The 14,257-nt window shown below is 40.6% G+C and overlaps 1 protein-coding gene across 1 annotated transcript in view; it reads right to left on the bottom strand.

Annotated features, from left to right (window-relative positions):
- LOC126234531 (brachyurin-like) overlaps positions 1-14,257 on the bottom strand; it is a 41,373-nt gene that overhangs the window by 10,315 nt on the left and 16,801 nt on the right. Inside the window, exons 4-5 of the mRNA XM_049943227.1 lie at positions 13,430-13,599; positions 5,477-5,575 (exon numbers count right to left, since the gene is read on the bottom strand). Of these exons, the coding sequence (XP_049799184.1) occupies positions 5,477-5,575; positions 13,430-13,599 (269 nt within the window). The remainder of the gene's footprint in view (positions 1-5,476; positions 5,576-13,429; positions 13,600-14,257) is intronic.

Here is a 14,257-nt window from a genome sequence, read left to right as displayed (position 1 = left end):
TTCTATTACTTGTAACGGTTTGAGGAGACAGGACACGAAAGGCCCAGATTGGACATCCAACTGCCTTGACACGCAGGAGTTGTCTCCAGTTTCCTGAAGTCTGGAACAAGAGACGAAATTTCTATATGAGGCCTCCCAAACATCATTGTCTCACTGGATGGGGTGGATGCACCCACAGCCCCTCTTTTCTCCCGTTACAGTGATGCAGACGTTTCCAGAACAAAAGCGATTACCGGAAACAATGGACAAGTCGACACGTCGACTAGACACAGAGTGTGTTGGTACGGCAAAAACAAAACCATCTAAAAATACGGGTGGAAAGCTAAGACCAACATTCATTGTGAGTGAAATGTAGGTCTTACGGGGCATGTACGATAGTTGTTGCTAAATAATTCGACGGGCGACATGAAACAGCACGGAAAATATTGAGAACGCTACGGAATAAATTCTTTCATTGTGGAAGACTGACAGTAGCCTTCATGAGAAACACATCAGCGCGGAGCCTGATGTGAATCTCATCAGCTGCACCTCATAGATTACTCAGTACTTCGGTTCCTAGTGCAATGATGTTCATTGAATCATAGACGGTAGCCGTCTGCTCTTGAGACGTCTGGGAGCAGCCACAAGACACCCTGATCTACTGCCACCCCGACAGTCTAACCTACTGTTTCCTGAGTGCAATATCAGCATCGTCGCCTAGTAACGATGCGCAATTGAGCTTTCCTGCTATAGCTCACCTGCCAATGTTCCATTTGTAATCTAGTAACAGTAACTGAAAGTCTGGCAAATACGACCGTGAAAGTTTTCATTAATACAATGGACATATTATTATTTTTAATTTCGATCACACTGATGAAAACGCACGGTGTCCATAATTACAGTTCCAGTTTCAAAACGTTGTAGAAAGAGAATCACTCCTCAGAATAAAGTCAATTTGAACATCATGTTATTGACGAATCAAGGGTATGAGAAAAGGCATTAGTCGGATGTCTGCTAGCGGTCTGGCGAAAATGATTACCAAATTCGAAAATACAGGTACTTTTGAAGTGCAGTGCGGGTAAACGGTGACGGCGCGCTGTGCGGTGGCATGCCAAAATGCAGTGTAGGGGGAAATTTCCCGAACGTTAGACATACCCGTGAGCACGGTGCGTAAAATACTACGAAAAATTGTGCGGTCGTGCACACTGAACAGTACAGATGGTGCAATGTGCAACTAAAGTCATACCCGTCGTACTGCGTCTTTTTGTTTTGTTCCATGATGTTTTCCCTTGCGTGAATAAAATGCTGCTCAAATTTGACGTGATTCTGAGCGATAGTTGCTAAGCACGCAAAATCACCCATGTTCAGGAGTTGCTTCCAGCTGCCCTGCCAGCAAGATAAACGTTCGCACTGGAATCTCTTGCTCGCATGGAAGTTGACAATAATTGGCCATCGAACATGCTGTGGGCGGAAGAAGCCCATTTCCCTCTCCGAGAACATGTTAATACCCCCAGATACTCCGAGCTGTTGTGGAGCATGCTAGTTTTCGATTTCAACTTGTGGCAACGTATTGAACATCTCCCGCACCAGTCTCACGACAGACACTGATGTAATTTTACTTCTTATGAGGTTTTTGTCCTAAGGGCAATTGAAAGCCGATATCATTTTGTTTTTTATGCGGTTTCTGGCCTCATGACACTAAAAAATCATTTTTTTCCGTCCGATGTGGCACGACCTTCCAGTGGTGGATGGGATTAGCTAATAAACAGTGCCAATTTTTTTCGTTCCATGATGTTTTTCCCTGCGTCAATAATATGCTGCTCAAGTTTGTCGTGATTCTGAGCAATGGTTTTACTTCTATAGCTTTTTGACACTGGAAATTTAGTTACGGACACCCTGTATATTAACTGTTTTGTAAATGGAGTTGTGGAAAGATAAGAAGAAATTAACTGTCAGTGTATCAAAGCAGAGCAGTTTATGTAAATAAAAAGATTATAATGTACTCTATTTACATTCCTGCAATTGGCACAACTAATCCCTTCATTTATTAAAATAACAGCAACTACCAAATGATTTCATCGTGCGATAAATAAATGTACTCTATCTCTAAATATAAAAGAAGATATCCCCACTGATTCACTGACACATCATCGCTCAGCCCAAACGGCTAAGGTTAGAAACTTGAATTTTGAGGAGGGTGTTGACCTTATAACGTGGGCATCGTTTAAGAACTGATTTATCGACATTCTATCCCTAAAGGGGTGAAATAGGGGATGAGTAGTTTTGTGAGAATATTTCATTAGGAGAGCATTTTTGAAGCTAAATCTACGAAAATTTGTGTTTTGCTTCTCGGCTGGATATAAAAAATACGTGTTTCTGTATTTTGGCAAATTCAACCCCTAAGGGGGTTAAAGAGGATGAGAAGTGTATTGAAAATTTTTATTGTGAAAACAGACGCGTTTTGTCGCCAGAAGTAAATGCGGAAAGGTCCGTGCTTCTATGGCATTAATTAGCTTGAAATATGTAGGTTTTGCAGTTTGTGAACTAAATCAAAGAAAGCTATTTAACAGTCACCACGACAAATCGTTTTCGTCAGAATTGCATAGAAAAAGTAAGGTCTAACATATGTTTATAAATTTATTGTTGTCGTAATTACTGATGACCCAATTGATACCATATTCAAATGCAATTTCATGTACAGGAATATCTGTTTGAGAGGAGAGATTTCAGTATCGGATATAAGACTGGCGCTAATAACTATAGAACCACGTATCCGATTTGTTTCTTTCTTTTTTTAAGTGGCTGTGTGAAATTAAAGTAAACCCGTTGAAACATTTTAATTATGCAAAGACTGGCAGCCAAGTAAATGGTCACTAGCTCTTTTATAGTGTGTGCATTTACATATGACCGGTGGGCGTAACACACACGAATTCGATAAAAGCGAAATAAAAAAAAGTCTGTGCAGACCATACATTGTACGCCAGCAAAGTAGCAAAGTAAAGGAAGCTAAGTTGGATTAATTAACGTCATAATGTATGGTCTTAGCTATATCCATCATCACATATTGAATGAGCAGAAGGTTCAAAAATGGCTCTGAGCACTATGGGACTCAACTGCTGAGGTCATTAGTCCCCTAGAACTTAGAACTAGTTAAACCTAACTAACCTAAGGACATCACAAACATCCATGCCCGAGGCAGGATTCGAACCTGCGACCGTAGCGGTCTTGCGGTTCCAGACTGCAGCGCCTTTAACCGCACGGCCACTTCGGCCGGCTGCAGAAGGAATGTTAAAAGTATAGTAAATTGAAAAAGAAAGCAATGGACTGCAATGAATGGGAACAGGAAACAAATACTGATAAAGTAGAAAGCTAGTGAACGAATGAATACAATCAAAGAAAACCGGGAAGACTGCTCACTGATACAAAACTACATAGAGAATGATATATTCGTATAGACCATGATTAGAAAGTAGGCCTTTTAACCGGCACATGCAAAACTGATATTTAAATAAAACAATCAATTCGCTATTATTTTATCAACGCCTATTTGGAAAGGATTACGGGCTGCAAAAACACTTCTTGCTTGTGACTAAGACAAACAGGGCCTACTAATGATGATAAACACACTGAACAAGATAAGAGCGCATGAATGATAGGAGAGTACAACTGCATGGCAGAAAGCAGTTCAGCATGTGGAAATTGGAAGACTGAATTCGAAACTCTCGCAGATGTTAAGCAGTATAACAATAACTTTAAAGATTAAACACTGAGCTATGACCTTATTGATGGAAAAAAGAAAGCAGAGATCCACAAACGTCTGTAACCAGTCATAGCTCCAGGCAGTGTGGAAAAGAAAACAATGCAAAATGCATATCAACCTTAAAAGTAAACCTGGGGAAAAAATGTGAAGGTAACGAAGGAAAAATTGTCTAGGACAGAAGTAGGTTGGCAGAAAAAAGTACGAAATATAATTTTGGAGAAATTGGAGAAAAATAAGTCGATACATGAAAAGTAAGGTAAAAAGAGTGAATAGTGACGAAATAGCAGTCTTTCAGTCAGATTTTAGACAGAGGTATGGAAACATTGTTTTGAAGCAAGGAGATTTTGGCCACTGAATAATGTCAATTGTCAAAATTATTAAGTTAGTGTGCTGGTCACAGTCTAATTCAGATATAACAGCATATTTGTAGAAACATTTTGATTTACCTTCATAGCTAGCACATAAAATACTACCACACTTGGTTACTTGAGCATGCATTTCACACCTTTCAGCTCCGACAAGAACAGCGGAACAAAATCGAATTTGTTTGCTTTTGAGTCTTAAGTAATAAACTGTTTACCAAGAAATTAAAAAAGAAGCCATTAACGTGGTGCAAATAACTAGAAAAGTTAACGTCTGAATTTATGAAAAGAAGAAGTGCAAATACTAGCGACCTTCATATAATTTGAGGAAGAAATTTCTGAGAATGTATGAGTGGAAGAGGATTATGGGCTGTGAGGAAACCGGAAGGGAAGGGACGAAGCATCCGAGATATGATGCTATAAAAGTTTCTGAACGTTAGGTGGACTGACGAAATAAGAAATGAGGAAGTTCTCAGCAGAATCGGCGAAGAAAGAAACACGTGGAAAACACTGGCGGGATAGAACGGTTGGCCACGTGTTAAGACATTAAGGAATAGCTTCCATTGTGCTAGAGGGAGCTGTAGAGGGTAGACACTGTAGGGGAAGACAGAGGGTGGAATATATCCAACAGCTACGAGTAACTGAGGACATTGGGTGGAAGTGGTACTGTGAGACGAAGAGGTTGACATATGTGGGGAGTCATAGCGGGTCTTATCAAAACCAGTCGAGGACTGATTATCACAAAAACTTAAAGTCGAATTAAAAATGATAGGACATTTTTGTATCAAACAAGGAAAGCACATAAATATTTGGTAATAATTTGTAGGAAAAATTTAAGAAGTAGGACCGTAAAATTAGAGATACATGGCAAACAACTAACAACAAGAAGAAAGCTTTTTTCAGCGGAAGAAAATTTTATGTTAATATGAATCGTTGTATGTACCTAAGATAGCACATTCTAAATTAGTAGTTGAGAGAATAGTGATGTCTGGAAAGCAACGTCGCCAATTTAAAAATGTGGAAAAGAGTGTATCCGAGTATTAAAAAATGTTAGATCGACAGACTAATACGAAGATGGTGTGTGGAATACAGGACGAAGTAACTGAGGAAAGCTTACTAACCGAAGGATTTGGTTTGTGATATAATCTATGACATACACAATCCGTTAATTTCACAACAGAGACTTAAACGGAAAGGAAGTATCATTTGAAAAGATTAATTTTGTTAGCCAAGGGAAATACTCAGAGATTCAGACTTTAGAGTAAGGTGGAGTATAGAAAGGAACGGAGGTTCGCGTACAATTAGTCAAACTTATTAACAATGCAAAGAAAATTATTCTAGTAGTTATCAATAAATGCGATTCAGCTGCAGTTACCATCGCTTGTGATTCCCCATCCGCTGACGGTGACGACTTCTCCTTCATAAGTGAGGTCAGCTTGCGAGGAGGAAGGCAGCCGAAGAGCCTGTATGTAGTCTGCAACAAAAACAGTGCTTGTTTGAGCAAATAAGTTAACGATAATCTTAATTGCAGTAGCTGTCTTGTGTTTAACATTTTTTAAATAATTCCCTGAACATTTATATTCACTCTAGATTTTTTTGGGGGTATTATTTATGTTAACGCAGTTAACTGGATCAATGTTCACTGTGACCTGATATGCGCAGACTTTAATATGAGACTGGTAATTGATGGACAGGGAAGATCAGAAATGACAATGCTTTTGAGCTCTGTGCTTATCTGCTTCAAACAGACGACAAAATAAAATACTACGTTAGTCTCCTCTGAAAATTATGATGATTAATTTGTTATTCCTTGGTACAATTTATTTATTATTTGTTTGCTTGAAGTATTGCTAATAGATACATCTGCACAAATACAAAGTCATTGGCGCTGATTAACATGAGGAGTCTACTTCAGCACTAGCAACATTGTGATATGCATTCTGTATACTTATGAGATTTAAATTCTAAACAAAAACAGCAATATTGTTTTTACATAATCACAGAATCAACAATTATTTATGCCTATAAATAATATCCAACAAATCAGGGAAAGAACCCTGGAATCATTTAGATATCGGCTTTGGGTAAATTCAGATAGGAAATATTATAGTTCGTCCTGTTTTCGTTCGTGTGTGTTAAATGCGAGTACAGGCCTTAAAGAAGTGTAATGTTGCTCTGTCAAAAAATGGTTCAAATGGCTCTGAGCACTATGGGACTCAACTGCTGAGGTCATTAGTCCCCTAGAACTTAGAACTAGTTAAACCTAACTAACCTAAGGACATCACAAACATCCATGCCCGAGGCAGGATTCGAACCTGCGACCATAGCGGTCTTGCGGTTCCAGACTGCAGCGCCTGTAACCGCACGGCCACTTCGGCCGGCGTTGCTCTGTCATTAATATCGTACGAGCACTGAAAACTACGGTTTACTTTGGTAACAGAAGACTTTGAAAGCACATAGACACGCCTGCAAGCATAAGAAAGTGAAAAATGCCTTAAGATTTTCTACCACGTCAGAAGGCAGAGCAGGTCCAAAATGACTTAGAGATTTTTAGTACGATCTTTCCAAACAATGTATGGCGGATTTTCGACCCTTCGCCATATACAAGAAGCTGAATTTTTACTGTGTCTTGTGCAATGCTATGAATTCACAACAATCGACAAAGCCGAGGTTTGCCATAAAAACTCATGTTACTCAAGTGCTTTAATTTGTTCCAAAGCGCTCGGAAAAGTCTCATGCTATTGCCACCTGAGAATGTTCAGTGAACGTACCAATTAGTGGAAATTAAAGTATTCCTCAACAGCAGCTGAGGTAATATTTTCTACTTTACCACTTCCAGGAAGACTCTGAATTCCTACCGCTGGACTGGAATACGTGCACTGCTAACAGGTAAAAGGCCTCCTCCGTCTCCTTCCTAACAATTTCCGACGATAATCTCCGGAACAACAAAACTGGACTACCATTCAACATCAGTAAGTCAAAACACACAGAAAAGCACAATTTTTAAACTTTCACGGAAAAAATGAAATTTATTTCCTTCCACTAAACCTCAGCAAATCCGCTTCGATCAGTGAACTTTACCTCCCGCTAGGAAATCGCCCCTGCTTTGATCTAAGATGTGTTTTCCTATCGGGCGCTTCTCGCTCAGTAAAATGCAGCAGTCCACTAGGAAAGTGGAAAAGAACTTAGTGTGTAAACAATCTTTTCTGCTACAAGTCACGATTTTCTTTTAGTTATATATATACGACGCATTTCGGGAATAATTCCCATTTTGAAATGCGTTTTTTTTTTCCTTTTTCGTGCTGTTTTCTGAAGTATGAGGCTCTGCAGTGTTCTGTTGACTTTAACGCAATGTGTGCCAAAGTCGAATTTCTTATTTCATTATCGATCTCTATACACAGTTAAAGGTGAAATTCGTAAGAACTTGCTTGTACTTACAGTCTTTTCAAAATTCCCATAAACAGGCTGCATACAGGTCAGCATTACATAGGACAACTAAAATATCTTGAAACCAAGAAAACACGCAGCAGAAAATTAACATAATGAAACAAACTGCAGATGCCAATGATTATACTGCTTCTGTGCTTGACACAGTCCTAGACAAACTGATGGAAGGCCCAAAGGCAAACCACACCACAGAAAAAAGACAAAAACAAATATATATACTTAAAATAATATTATTGGTAATATATCAAAGAAGACAGCAAATATGATCAAAAATCGCAAAGTAAAAATTGGATTTTCTATATCTAAAAAACTGCAACATAAACTAATACATAACGTACAGTACAATAATGGCCTGTACTAAGATTCTGGAATATACAAAGTAACATGCCAAGAATGCTCCATGTTCTACCTAGGACAAATAGACCGAGATTTTTACGCCAAGCATACAGAGCATATTAAAGCTTACACACACAACAAAAACACATCAACAACAGCCATAAACATACGTAATACAGGATAGCCATTGGGAAAAGTAGAACGAAATGTCAGAGTACTCCACCGACGAAATAAAGGGCATAAAATGGATCTGTTAGAACTGGAGATATATTCACATTATAGAAAATATGATGGTGAAATATTAAACGAAAAACTTTGAAGTGAATCCGCGAGTTTCTTCACCTGTTTAGACAATATACTTAAATAAAATAGTAAGGCATAGGAATAAGCAAATTATGATCCAGACTGTTAATACAAATACCATCTGTACTAGAAGATATTGTACTCTTCAGAAGAGATATAAAAACATCTCTGTTGACTAAATCTAAAAAAATTTATGTAATTGTTTAATTATAAAAAAATTTTATTGTCTATGTATGTCATGCACAGAAAAATGTGTGAAATGTTTAATGTATATCGATCTCTCCAAAAATACGCCATAAGAAAACTACAAGTACAAATTCTTCCAAATTTCTCCACTAACTATTCATAAAGATCGACAATCAACTAAAAATTGAGTGTTTTTATACATTGCAGAGAAGTCAACAGAACACTGCAGAACTTCACACACCAAAAACATTACAAAAATGGAATACTACACAGAAGAAAACGCACTTAAAAATGGGAATCATTTCTCCAAACGCGTATTGCAACATGTAAGTAAAAGAAAGTCATGTGGTGGTAACAGAAAAGTTAAGTGTATCTGCAGGGTGCCATAAATCATACTTGTAATCAACACGCTCGCTTTCAGCTTCCTGCCGTCGGAAGAGAAACTTTTTCATTTAATAGAGCCGTCAATGGGATTGAAAAATTTCACATAATGGAACATGCCAAAGGTGGCGAGTGTCAAATGGCCGATGAATACGCTGTTCATGACTGGTTTAAATAACGGACTGTCAAAAAGAAACGTAAGTTCCAATTTTATGACAGATGTATTACGTTGGTGCATAAGTTAATAACGTTTTTGATTTGTATATTGACATTCCGGTTTCTATGGGTTTATTTACCGATTGCTATTTTTTATTTGTAGTTCACTGTTGGTGTTCCAGTTTACATAATGTCATTTTGTCACTTGGGGATAGTGAGTGGAGTTGCGGACGCTAGAAAGTGGCAAGTCAAGTGGAGAAATCGGGATCGGAACATTTCAGACGTATTCTTCTGTTTGAGTTCAATAGAGGAGTGATAGCAGAAAAATTTGCGCCCGGTATAGGGATAATGGCAGTGGACAGAACACAAAGAAAATAGTTTCCACGTTTTAAGGAGGGTCGTTTTCACAGTATTGACTATCCAAGTTCAGGTAGACCTTCACGTTTGATGAATGTCGTTTAAACGCATTAACTTACAATGATCCGTGTTAACACTAACGCGGAGAACTGCCAAATGAACTGTGATCATTCCACCATCGTGCGGTATTTGCATGCAACGGACGTGGTTGAAGAATCGAGTGTACAGGTACCGCTTGTTCCAAGTCAAAATCGGAAAGTCAGCGGTTGGGCGTACGTGCATCTCTGTTTGCTCGTATCAATTGGCTCGTGAACAACACTGACCATTCCTATACTGTATCGTTACTGGTAATAAGAAATGGCGTCTTTATGCTAACATCGTCCGACTCCTTAGCTGAGTGGTAAAGTGTTTGCCTACCATGCAGTGGGCACGGTCGATTCCCAGCTGGGTTGGTGATTATCTCGGCTCGTGGATTGGGTGTTGTGTTGTCCTCATCATCATCTCATCATCACCAATGCGCAAGTCACCCAATGTGGCGTCACCTGAAATAAGACTTGTATCCCGGCGGACGAACTTCTGCGGATAGGGCCTCTCGGTCAACAATACCACGCGATCATTTCATATAATATGCTAACATAAGGAAAGGAAAGGAATGAAAGAGCCCAAAGAAAGTAGCAACTCCCCGTACAAAGACCTACGCGCATCCACAAAACATAATGTCATGCATCTGTTGGAACAGCGACGGTGTGGTGTAATACGAATTGCTGCCCCGAGGTCTAACCATCACTGCTATTTATTGTCAAGAATTGAGACGTCTTGCAGACGCAGTCCAAGAAAAACGACCAGGAAAATGAAATGAAATAAGCGTTTGGCGTCATTGGCCGGAAGACCCCTTGCGGGGCAGGTCCGGCCGCCTCGGTGCAGGTCTTATTACATGCGACGCCACATTGGGCGACCTGCGCGCCGGATGAGGATGAAATGATGATGACGACACAACACCCAGTTCCTAAGCGGAGAAAATCTCCGACGCAGCCGGGAATAGAACCCAAGCTCGTAGGACGGCAGTCCTTCACGCTGACCACCTTTTTTTCCCTTCTGTTCGTTGTTGATCGTTGTGTTTGGTCGTTGAGGACGTCACATGACATCCGGTCAAGTTCGTTTGTTGATCCTTCCACTCAGTTTTTTTATTACAGAGGGCAGCCAGCTCTCTCACAGAACACGCTGAGCTACCGTGCCGGCAAATGATGAGGACAACACAAAGACCCAGTAATCTCGAGGTGAAAATCCCTAACTGCCGAGAATCGAACCCGGGACCCCGTGCTCGGGAAGCGAGAACGCGACCCTGACACCACGAGCTGCGGACCTGCTTGTAGTGACACTACTCCTCAATAGCGCCCTCCCGCGTTCTGTTAGGCCGACAAAAAGTGCTATACAGGAGTTGGGATAGTAAATCATTCCATACTCACCTTATTCACTTGACCTTTCCCGCTATTTATCGAAAAACCTTCAAGGAACTTCTTTTCCGGGTGAACATACACTCCGAAAAGGCTCGAGGACTTTATCGCCTCGAAGCCACATGACTTCAAATTGATGACTAAAGACCGTGTTATAAGCAACTGTTGAGTTTATTAAACTTATAGAAAAACACTAAGAACTTATGCACCAACCTAATAGTTCCACAGCCGTATAAAGATCGATTTTTGTTTGCGGGATATGTATAGTAAAGACTGAGATAGTAACAAGGATGAAAAATAAAAGGAAATTGCCAGTAAACACTATATAAAACTGCATAAGCATAGACACACTATCTGATCAAACGTATTCAAATACTTCTTTATCGTAATGCGGACTGACTACTTGATGCCACGAGAGACAGCTCCGCGATTATAAAATAATTCAGGAACTATTATATTGTCAGTAGAGGGATTGTCAGCGGGATGGGTCGGCCAGGAGGGCTCAGAGACTTCGAATGTGGGATAATTATTGTATATGCAGCTGATTAACAAATCCATCAGTGACGTTTCAATCCTAAAGCTGCTCAGGTCGACTGTTAGTGATATGACTGATATGACGAAAAAACTACAAAGAACGAAACTTGTCTAGCTTCAAGGGGGAAACCAGATGGCGCTGTGGTTGGCCCGCTAGATGGTGCTGCCATAGGTCAAACTGATATCAACTGCGTTTTTTTAAACAGGAACCCCCATTTTTCATTACATATTAGTGTAGTACGTAAAGAAATATGAATGCTTTAGTTGGACCACTTTTTCGCTTTGTGATAGATGACGCTTGTAATAGTCACAAACGTATGGCTCACAATTTTAGACGAACAGTTGGTAACAGGTAGGTTTTTTAAAATTAAAATACAGAATGTAGGTACGTTTGAACATTTTATTTCGGTTGTTACAATGTGATACATGTACCTTTGTGAACATATCATTTCTGAGAACGCTTGCTGTTACAGCGTGATTACCTGTAAATAGCACATTAATGCAATAAATGCTCAAAATGATGTCCGTCAACCTCAGTGCATTTAGCAATACGACATTCCTCTCAAGAGCGAGTAGTTCGCCTTTCGTAATGTTCGCACATGCATTGACAATGCGCTGACGCATGTTGTGAGGCGTTGTCGGTGGATCACGATAGCAAATATCCTTCAACTTTTCTCACAGAAAGAAATCCGGGGATGTCAGATCCGCTGAACGTGCGGGCCATGGTTTGGTGCTTCGACGACCAATCCACCTGTCATTAAATATGCTATTCAATACCGCTTCAACCGCACGCGAGCTGCCGGTCGGAGTGGCCGTGCGGTTCTAGGCGCTACAGTCTGGAACCGAGCGACCGCTACGGTCGCAGGTTCGAATCCTGTCTCAGGCATGGATGTGTGTGTGATTTCCTTAGGTTAGCTAGATTTAATTAGTTCTAAATTCTACGTGACTGATGACCTCAGAAGTTGAGTCGTATAGTGCTCAGAGCCATTTTCCCACGCGAGCTATGTGCCGAACATCCATCATGTTGGAAGTGCATCGCCATTCTGTCATGCAATGAAACATCTTGTAGTAACATCGGTAGAACATTGCATAGGAAATCAGCATACACTGCACCATTTAGATTGCCATCTTTAAAATGGGGGCCAATTATCCTTCCGCCGCGCGGGATTAGCGGAGCGGTCTATGGCGGTGCTGTCAGAGACTGTGCGGCTAGTCCCGGCGGAGGTTCCAGTCCTCCCTCGGGCATGGGTGTGTGTGTTTGTCCTTAGGATAATTTAGGTTAAGTAGTGTGTGAGCTTAGGGACTGATGACCTTAGCAGTTAAGTCCCATAAGGTTTCACACACATTTAAACAATTATCCTTCCTCCCATAATGCCGCACCATACATTAACCCACCAAGGTCGTTGTTGTTCCACTTGTCGCAGCCATCGTGGATTTTCCGTTGCCCAGTAGTGCATATTATACCGGTTTACGTTACTGCTGTTGATAAATGACGCTTCGTCGCTAAATAGAAGGCGTGCAAAAAATCTGTCATCGTCCGGTAATTTCTCTTGTGCCCAGTGGCAGAACTGTACACAACGTTCAAAGTCGTCGCCATGCAATTCCTGGTGCATAGAAATATGGTACGGGTGCAGTCGATGTTGATGTAGCCATATGTTTGTGACTATTACAGCGTCATCTATCACAAAGCGAAAAAAATGGTCCAACTAAAACATATTTCTTTACGTACTACACGAATATATAATAAAAATGGGGTTTCCTACTTTAAAAAAAATGGCAGCGCCATCTAGCGGGCCAACCATAGCGCCATATGGTTTCTCCCTTCAAGCTAGACGAGTTTCGTTCTTTGTAGTTGTTTCGTTTGATGCTTATTTCGTGAGATATTTGGCCCGGTCACTATCAATGAACCACCCTGTATAACATTGTATGACCATAAATATTGGAAGCCTCAGTCATGCTACAGCTCTTCTGGCAACATCATCACTTTGTGACTGCCGACGAGCACCGATTTAGCGGCTGCAATAACGGAAATGTGGTTAGCGATAGTCCGTCATTACTCGGAAGATCTGTAATAGATTTTAACACCGTACGTAATGGCACGGCCGTGTTATGTTCACGTGAGGCTGTACAGGTAGTGCACAGTGACGAAGGACTCCCCAGCCTGCAGCTGTTACCTGTGAAGGAGACGGACTGTCCCAGGAGCACGACGCCGATGTCGTTGTCGGCCGTCTTCTCGTCGGTCCAATAGTCCGGGTGCCACGCGGCGCTCGTCGTCGTCACCGTCACGTCTTTGGCGTCTCCCGTCACCAGCACTGTGCCCAGCGTCACCACGAATGTAGTCACCCTGTATAACAACACGTCCAAATATGAACTGAAAGCTGATGGCTAACTTCGTGCGCCTTCACAAATTTGCTGTCCATCGAGTATATGAAACTTAGTCGTTCAGATTGGGACCATCACTTTGCGTGAGCCGTTTGTAGTATTTCTGTCAAAGAGGCTAACTTATACATTTTCAAAGGCTATAGTCAATAAAAAAGGTTATGTTACTGTGTGTCTGTCGAGGTCGACAATGAGCTTTTCAGCACCACTGCCAAACTAGTACTCCATGACAATTACGTCATGAATCTCACTGATATTGTTTTTTTTTTTTAACCCAACGAGCAAACAGTAAATTCCGCGCCATTTTCTACACAAAGAAGAAGGCTGAGCATACGACTCACTCCACAATGTTCAGAATTCATCACCAAGTGGTAAGTAGATCCATACCTATGCTGATGACGTGTCAAACAAAGAAAAACGATCGGTGTAATGAATAGATTTTCTCCATATGAATCGATTGACAATGTAAGAAATTCATGTCAGTTACTGAATAACATGACAAATTGTACTCTGGACACAGTCAACTCGTGGTTCTCGGTTAATAGATTAACTCATAATTTCTATAGAAGCTATTATGTCCAGGATATTACGAAAAATTCTGGGAGCAATAACATGAAATTTAT

Source organism: Schistocerca nitens, chromosome 2 (assembly GCF_023898315.1).
Source record: "Schistocerca nitens isolate TAMUIC-IGC-003100 chromosome 2, iqSchNite1.1, whole genome shotgun sequence".
Classification (NCBI taxonomy): domain Eukaryota; kingdom Metazoa; phylum Arthropoda; class Insecta; order Orthoptera; family Acrididae; genus Schistocerca; species Schistocerca nitens.
Note: the sequence above shows the minus strand (reverse complement) of the source record. Positions and strands in the feature narration are given on the sequence as shown.